At 63.1% G+C, this 8632-nt stretch overlaps 1 protein-coding gene across 1 annotated transcript in view; it reads left to right on the forward strand.

Annotated features, from left to right (window-relative positions):
• PTCH2 (patched 2) overlaps positions 1-8632 on the forward strand; it is a gene marked incomplete at its 5' end in the record, with an annotated part of 21936 nt that overhangs the window by 11302 nt on the left and 2002 nt on the right. The window contains 17 exon segments of the mRNA XM_009884854.1: positions 1516-1845; positions 2264-2411; positions 3048-3179; positions 3259-3414; positions 3538-3630; positions 3719-3844; positions 3925-4043; positions 4175-4580; positions 4673-4985; positions 5258-5400; positions 5489-5669; positions 6235-6518; positions 7089-7226; positions 7375-7517; positions 7795-7894; positions 8322-8456; positions 8458-8630. Coding sequence (XP_009883156.1) covers positions 1516-1845; positions 2264-2411; positions 3048-3179; positions 3259-3414; positions 3538-3630; positions 3719-3844; positions 3925-4043; positions 4175-4580; positions 4673-4985; positions 5258-5400; positions 5489-5669; positions 6235-6518; positions 7089-7226; positions 7375-7517; positions 7795-7894; positions 8322-8456; positions 8458-8630 — 3120 coding nt within the window.

The following is an 8632-nucleotide window of genomic DNA, read 5'->3' on the forward strand; positions in this document are numbered from 1 at the left end:
CGCAGAGCCCCCCGGAGGGGGTGGCGGGTCACTCCCAGCCAGCTCCCCGCACCGCGGTGGTGGGGCTGGGGACCCCAGGCTGGGCAGGGGGAGCACCCCCCCCCTCCTCCCCAACATTCCTTCTGTTTACGGGTGTGTTTGTCCGGGAGAGCCGGGGCGGCTTGTGCATTGTCAGCAAACGCAGCCCTGCGCTTTCTCATGCTAATGCTGCTCTGAAAGCTGCCCTTTGCCAAACAGATGAAATAGTGGCCTTATTCAGGCTGCTGCTGGATGGGAGGAGGGGGAAGGGGCCGCAGCATCCCCAGACAGGACTTGGGGACCGGCTTTGCCCCCCCACCAACACCTCAGGTTCTCCCCATCCCAGCCTGGGGAGCAGCCGGGAGCAGGAGCGAGCGGGGTTCGGGTGGCCGTGCTGAGCGGGATGCTGGTGGCATCATCCACCGGGGTGGGCAGCATCCTGGTGCTGGGCTACGTTGGCAGGCAGGGTGACGCTCGCAGAGGTGGTGGGACCCAGTTCTCCTCGCAGCTGGGCGAGCGGGTGCCCGGGCAGGCACCCCAGCTGAGCGCCAGCCAGCCCATGGGGACTCGTCCCCCTTTTTAACGCCGAGGGGTGAGCGGGGCGGGAGCTGGGAAGAACAAAGAGCAGCAATCTATGGAAAGACAAAAGGATTTGCCCTGGCTCAGTGAAGCAAGCGAAAGCAGATAAAAGGGGCTCTCTTTGGAAGCAGCAGCAGCTCCGGTTGGTATGTGGGAATCTCGAGCGGCCGGCTCCGGCCCAGCCAGCCTTCATGAATTATTAGGCTGCGTTTCTCCCCAGAGCCCACACTCGCTCCGGGCTTTTTCTTCCCCTCTTTGGAGCGCTGGGCTGGGTTATTGGCTTTTTTGTGTGTCCTTTCTGTCTTAAAAAAGAAGCCGAGCGAGGCTGGGAGCTGGCCCCCGGCACCGTGGGCTGGGATGGAGGGAGCAGAGCATCTGCAGGCAACCGAAAAGCCCCTTTCCCCAGGTACCCAAGTCCCATGGGGTCCCACTGGACCTGCAAGGACCTGTTCTGTGCCCAGCTCCCAGCACCGTCCTGAGCCCCCAAAACCTCTGCTGAGCCCCAAAACCTCCAGCTTTGGGGGAGATGGCAGGAAAGGCCAGAGGGGATGGTGGAAGCCCTTGCCTGCTTGCTCTGCTCTCCTCTATCAAGATGTTAGCCCGCGGGCAGTAATCGGCCTGACTGCTCGCACAAAGCGGGGCCAGGCGGTGGGGCCGGCTCCCCCCGCTTTGTCCCGGGCTAACAGGATCAGGCACGCTACTTGACTCGGGGCACGGCCCGCTGCGCCACACGGGGCACGGGGGATGCCGCAGGCGGCCCAGGAGGGGGTAGGGGATGCGCTTGGGGACTGATGCTGCTCCTCTGCATCCTCACACCTTTCCTTTGAGGGGACCCATGGGATGGTGTGGCAGTGATGGTGGTGGTACCCCGTGTGGGTTTTGGCATCCCCCATCACCCCGGTTCCTGCCTCTCTCCAGGGGCCGCCCGGACATCCAATGGAGCAACCTGGACCCTCTGCAGCTGATGGAGGAGCTGGGGCAGTTCACGTCACTGGAAGGCTTCAAAGAGTTGCTGGACAAGGCAGAGGTGGGGCAGGCTTATGGGGACCGGGAGGATTGCGGGGGGCTTGCTGCTCTTCTGCCCACCCCATGGTCCAAATCTCTGATGCCTCCCCTCTGCCTGCAGAGCCCCGACATCCCAGCCGAGCTCTCAGGGGGTTGCCACGGCTTCTCCAGGAAGTTCATGCGCTGGCAGGAGGAGCTGATTTTAGGTGGCACGACCAAAGACTCCCAGGGCAAGCTGCTACGGTGAGAGCCGCTGTGGCGCAGGCGTCCCCAGGCATGGCACAGAGGCCCTGCCACAGCACTCGCCCCTGGGACAGTTTGGGGCGGGTTCCCCTCATCCTCATCCTCATCCTCATCCTCATCCTCATCCTCATCCTCATCCTCATCCTCATCTTCATCCTCATCCAGTGCCCATGGGAACCTGCCCTGGCTGCAAGAGGGGTTGCAGGGCTGTTCGGGAGAGCGTGTGTGGTTTGGCAAATGTATGGGGCTGGCGAGTGGGGCAGTGCTTCGAAGCAAGGGCATGGATGGGGGGCAGGATGCCTGGGTGCTCTCCTGGGTGTCCATGGTGGGGCTGGGAGCCGTGGGGTGGGGGATGGACCCATTCCCGCATCCCGGGGTGCTGCAGCCGGTCCCAGCGAGGTGCGTGCCTGTCCCCCAGCGCCGAGGCCCTGCAGACCATGTTCCTCCTCATGAGCCCCCGGCAGCTCTTTGAGCACTTCAAGGATGACTATGAGATCCATGATATCAGCTGGAGCGAGGAGAAGGCGGGTGCCATCCTGGAGGCCTGGCAGAGGAAATTCGTGGAGGTGGGTGCTGGGGACAGCCCCCATGTGGGACTGGGGAGGGGTGAGCCTTTGTGTGGCATCCGCCTGTGCCCAGGTTTTCATGTGGCCGTGGGTCCCTAGTGGGTCCCTCACCCTAGCTGGTGAGGGGTCTGGAGAACAAGTCTTATGAGGAGCGGCTGAGGGAACTGGGGTTGTTTAGCCTGGAGAAAAGGAGGCTGAGGGGAGACCGTATTGCCCTCTACAACTACCTGAAAGGAGGTTGTAGAAAGGTGGGGGGTCAACCTCTTCGTGCTTGTAACAAGTGGCAGGACAAGAGGAAACAGCCTCAAGTTATGCCAGGATAGGTTTAGATTGGATGTTAGGAAAAAGTTCTTCACAGAAAGTGTTAAGCATTGGAACAGGCTGCCCAGGGAAGTGGTGGAGTCGCCATCCCTAGAGGTATTTAAAAGACGGGTAGACGTGGTGCTGAGGGACACGGTTTAGCGGTGGTTTTGGCAGTGTTAGGTTGATGGTTGGACTTGATGATCTTAAAGGTCCCTTCCAACCTAGACAATTCTATGATTCAGTGGTGATGGTGACATCCTGGGTGGTTCTCGGGGGGGATGTACTGGGAAGTGGGGGGGTCCTGACTCCTCTAACAGGGTGCTTCTATGGCAGCTGGCACAGGACTCCATCCCGCCCAATGCCACGCAGAGCGTCCACGCTTTCTCCACCACCACGCTCAACGACATCATGAAGTCCTTCTCTGACGTCAGTGTCATCCGGGTGGCTGGGGGCTACCTCCTCATGGTGCGTGTGCCCCCTCTCTCTGTCCCCCGCCGTCCCTCCCTCACCCCACCATCTCCACTAACCCTCTGTGCTCTTCCAGCTGGCCTACGCCTGTGTCACCATGCTGCGGTGGGACTGCTCCAGGTCCCAAGGGGCCGTGGGCCTGGCCGGGGTCCTGCTTGTGGCTCTCTCCGTGGCCTCTGGCCTGGGGCTTTGCTCATTGCTGGGCATCTCCTTCAATGCAGCCACCACACAGGTATGTGCTGGGGGAAGAGCCAGATACCGTGGGGCTGGTGGGACCCTGGAGGCTGCAGGGTGGCCAAGTCCCATCCTGTGCGGTGACCATGTTCCCCCACTGACACTGGCTGCTCTCCGTCAGGTCCTGCCCTTCCTGGCCCTTGGCATTGGTGTGGACGACATGTTCCTCTTGGCTCATGCCTTCACTGAGACCAGCCAGCACATCCCCTTCAAGGTGAGCGCTGAGCCTTGCCCGGGGGCTGCCCTGTCCCCTCACGCCTTCCTGCAGACCCTCTCATCACCCCCTCCCTCTGTCCCCACAGGAGCGGACGGGCGAGTGCCTGAAGCGCACGGGAACCAGTGTGGCTCTCACCTCCGTCAGCAACATGATCGCCTTCTTCATGGCAGCCCTGGTGCCCATCCCTGCCCTGCGCGCCTTCTCCCTCCAGGTTCAGCTGGGGTCCCTCTCTGGGGTCTGGGGTGGGAAGGGGTGACCAGACCCAGCTCTGACATCTCCCCCTACCTGCAGGCTGCGGTGGTTGTGGTGTTCAACTTTGCCATGGTGCTATTCGTCTTCCCTGCCATCCTGAGCCTGGACCTGTATCGCCGGGAGAAACGGCGGCTCGACATCCTCTGCTGCTTCTACAGGTACCAGCGCCAGGCTGGTTGGGATGGGGCTGACCCCGCAGGTTCCCCCCTAGAAGCACGGTCTGGGGCTGCTCCTCTTCCTCAACATCTTCTCCTCCTTCACTCTCTCCTCCTTTCCTCTCTCCCTACAGCCCTTGCTCCTCACGGGTCATCCAGATCCAACCCCAGGAGCTCGCCGATGCTAATGACAACCACGCCTGCCACCCCTCCCCTTATGGGCACCCCGGCGTGGCCACCAGCACCCAGATCACCACCACCGTGCAAGCCTTCACCCGGTGCGACCCCTCAGGCCACCATGTCGTCACCGTCCTGCCACCCACCTCCCAGGTGTGCACCTCACCTGCCGTCCTCCTGCCCCCCACCGACCCCCTGGGCTCTCAGGTCTTCACCTCGTCCAGCTCCACCCGGGACCTGCTGGCCCAGGTAGATGAAGCCAAGGGTGGGCGGGAGTGTGTCCCCCTGCCTTTTTGCCGCTGGAGCCTTGCTGACTTCGCCCGGGAGAAGTACGCCCCTCTCCTCCTGCGGACCCGGACCAAGGTGAGGTGGGCACGGCCCCGGCGGTGCCACCCGAGGTGGGTGGGTGGCATGGGACTCTGCCTGACCCCCCCCCCCCAACACTGTCCTTGCAGGTGGTGGTGGCGGTGTTGTTCCTGGCGCTGCTGGGGCTGAGCCTCTACGGCACCACCATGGTGCCCGACGGGCTTTACCTGACGGACATCGTGCCGCGGGACACCAAGGCACATGCCTTCATCTCGGCCCAGTTCAAGTACTTCTCCTTCTACAACATGTTCATCGTCACCAAGGGTGGCTTCCACTACCCGGGCGCCCAAGCCGCCCTGCTCAGCCTGCACCAGGCCTTCAGCACCGTCAAGTACGTGGTGCGGGAGGGCAACAGCGACCTGCCCAAGATGTGGCTCCATTACTTCCAGGACTGGCTGCGAGGTGAGGGACATCCCTCTTCTCCATGACCTCCCCTGCCCAAGGACCCTCTCCCCAGCCTGCACCCTCCCCGCTGGCCCGGGAATGCCTTCCCTAGTGTGTGCCACCCTGGGGAGGATGGTCCTGTGTTGTCCCCAAGGCACCCAGCAATGCCAAGCTGAGCCCTGGGGTTACTGGGCACCCATCCCACTGGCGCCACGCTCCCTGGGGCACAGGGAATGCCGTGCAGGGTGGTGTGCCCCAAGGGATGCTCACCCCCTGCGCTGCGTCCCCAGGGCTCCAGGCCACCTTCGACCGGGACTGGCAAGCTGGGCGCATCACCCATGACAGCTACCGCAATGGCTCTGAAGATGGGGCGCTGGCGTACAAGCTCCTAATCCAGACCGGCAACAAGAAGGAGCCCTTCAACTTCAATCAGGTACGTGGGGACGGAGCTGGGATGACCAGGCTGGGGACCACGCTGTGCCACTGCCCTGCTCACGGCCGCTCCTGCTCTCTTCCCATAGCTGACCACGCGGCGGCTGGTGGACGAGAATGGCATCATCCCCCCTGACACCTTCTACATCTGCCTGACGGTGTGGGCCAGCAATGACCCCTTGGGCTTTGCCGCTTCCCAGGCCAACTTCTACCCGCCGCCACCTGAGTGGATCCATGACAAGTACGACACCACGGGCGAGAACCTGCGAAGTGAGTGAGCGTGGTGGGCTCCCCACGGTCCCCTCCTGCCCCCCAGCACCCCCCTGCAGAGCACCCAGCTCCCTGCACCTTTCCTGCCTTGCAAGCATCACCCCAAAGAGAACCCCCTGCCCATCCCTCGTCCCACCAGCATCCTCTAGTAGGGAAACTGCCCTGCTTCCCCGTGCCCCACGCTCATCCCCCTTCACCCCACACCAAGCACCCCACCGCACACTCCCTGTGCCCTTAGCATGCAGCAGCACACCCCTGCTCCAGCCCATGAGCATCTCACCACAAAGAAGCCCCTCCACTCTGTTCCCCCTCTGCCCCACAAGCATTCCCCTGCAGGGAAAACCCTTTATCTCCATGACCCCCTACCCCACAAGCATCCTGCCGGCAGAGAAACCCCCTCCTCCTGGCTCCCAGTCTGCTCCCCCCACACTCCCCAGCCCTGTGGTACCCAGCCAGGCATCGGGCTGCCCGGGCTGCACTCAGGCGGATGTGGTTGGGGTGTCCCCATGCTGCCTGTACTCCCCTGCTGCCCGTACCCCCATACTGCCCGTGCTCTCCTCCCCAGTCCCAGCAGCCCAGCCGCTGGAGTTTGCCCAGTTCCCTTTCTACCTGAGCGGGCTGCGTCGCACGGCCGACTTCGTGGAGGCGATCGAAAGCGTGCGGGCCATCTGCCGGGAGGCCGCCCAGCGCCACGGGGTGCTGAGCTACCCCAGCGGCTACCCCTTCCTCTTCTGGGAGCAGTACATCGGTCTGCGACACTGGTTTTTGCTGGCCATCAGCATCCTGCTGGCCTGCACCTTCCTCGTCTGCGCCCTGCTGCTGCTCAACCCCTGGACGGCCGGCATCATCGTGAGTACACACCCCAGTGTGTGGGGACAGCGGGGTGACCAGCTGTGCTGGCCTCCTGATGCATGGGGACGGGGACATCCAGCCCTGCTCCCATCCTGCTGGGTGGTCCTGGGTACTTGCTTCGTGGGGATGGGGTTGATGGGGTGGCCAGGGGCACCCTGGGTGGAAGGCACCCATATGGAGGTGGCAGTGGGTGGGGGACACCTGTATGGAGTGATCAGGGACATAGCTTATGAAGGGAACATATGGAAGGTACAAGGGTCTGGGGACATCAATGCAGAAGAGGGTGAGGGGAACACCCATATGGATGTGGCAGCGAGTGGGGGACCCATATGGAGGCATCAGGGACACCCCTTATGAATGGAACATGTGTAGTGTGCAGGGGTTTGGGGACACCCATGCAGAGGAGGGTGAGGGCCACCCCCAATAGATGGGACAGAGGGACACCCCCAATAGAGGGAAAAGGGGCAATGGGGGGAGGCTGCCTATATGGAGAGGTGGGATTGGGAATACCAAGCGGAGGGACAGACAGTCAGAGCCATACCTCACTAACGCCACTGCCCCCCCAAGGTCTCCATCCTGGCCATGATGGCGGTGGAGCTGTTTGGCATCATGGGGCTGATGGGCATCAAGCTGAGTGCCATCCCCGTGGTCATCCTCATCGCCTCGGTGGGAATCGGTGTGGAGTTCACCGTCCACGTGGCCCTGGTGAGCACAGGCAGACCCATGCCCAACTGCAGGGCACCCCAGTTCCCACTCCCCAGCACCCTCACCCCCTTGGCCGTGTGCCACTGAGTGGCCACGTCACGGGTGACACACGGGGGCAAGACCCGTGTGACATCCCCACTCCATGCAGGGCTTCCTGACGGCTGCGGGGAGCAGGAACGTGCGCTCAGCTGCGGCCCTGGAGCACACCTTTGCCCCCGTGATGGACGGTGCCGTCTCCACCCTCCTGGGTGTCCTCATGTTGGCCGGCTCCGAGTTTGACTTCATCATGAGGTGAGCGCTGGAGGGGGGTAAACCAGCTGCTTGCTGCACCCCAAAAGCTTTGGCAATGGGGGTTAGTGAGCACAGCAGCCCGCCCTGGCTGGAGGTGGGGATTTGAGGTTCCTGGTGAGGATGTGTCTTGCTGGGGTCACCCACCCCATCTTGCATGGAGGCTGGGGAGATGTGGCAGGGCTGGGATGTGTGGTGTGGTGTGGGAAGCCGTGGTTGTGGTGGAACAGGGTTCATGGCGGCTGTGCCTGCTTACCCCCTCTACCTGCGGCCTCCCCAGGTACTTCTTTGCCGTGCTCACCATCCTGACGCTGCTAGGGCTGCTCAATGGGCTGGTGCTGCTGCCAGTCCTGCTCTCCATCATCGGACCACCCCCTGAGGTACAAGACCCCCATCCCACCTCTCCCTGTCCCTCCCCAACCTCATACCCACCTCTCTTCATCCCTCATTGCCCCCAGCCCTGTCCCCCCTTGACCCTATAGCCATCCTTGCCTTGTCCGGTCCCAACCTCGCCTCGTACCCACCTCAGCCCACCCCTCACCCTGTACCATCCCTGCTTTACCCCATCTTTTCTGTGCCCCATATCCAACTTGCCCCATACCTGCTTGACCCCATTCCTGCCTCACCCCACACTCGACTCCCCCCCATCCTTTCCTGACCCATTTGACCCCATCCCTGCTTCACCCCATATGTCCCTCACCCCACACAGCCCTCACCCCACCCTCACATCACCCCAAACTGCCTGCCACCCCACACTCCATCCCTGTACATCCCCAGTCTCTCTGACACTGTCCCCTCTCTCCCCAGGCATCCCCAGTGGATAATGCCCCCCGCCTGCCCACTCCGGAGCCGGTGCCCCCATGCCTGGGCCCCGGAGGGCTGTACGTCCGGCGTGCCCCAGCCTGGCCCGCTACTTTCCCAGACCCCTCGGACACGGAGCGCTAGCTACGCAGAGGGTGTGGTGCCGGGCAGTCCCCGGGGGCCCTTCATTGTGCCCCCCACCCCGGCACACATCCTGCTGGAGGCCGGCAAGGACCCCAGCTTCCCCCGCATCACCGTGAGTGTCTCTGCCTGCCGTGGCATCGCCGGCTCCCCCGCCTCCCCCCGGGGGGGGGGGT

The sequence above is a fragment of the Charadrius vociferus genome, unplaced genomic scaffold (assembly GCF_000708025.1).
Source record: "Charadrius vociferus isolate BGI_N301 unplaced genomic scaffold, ASM70802v2 scaffold163, whole genome shotgun sequence".
In the NCBI taxonomy this organism is placed as follows: Eukaryota; Metazoa; Chordata; class Aves; order Charadriiformes; family Charadriidae; genus Charadrius; species Charadrius vociferus.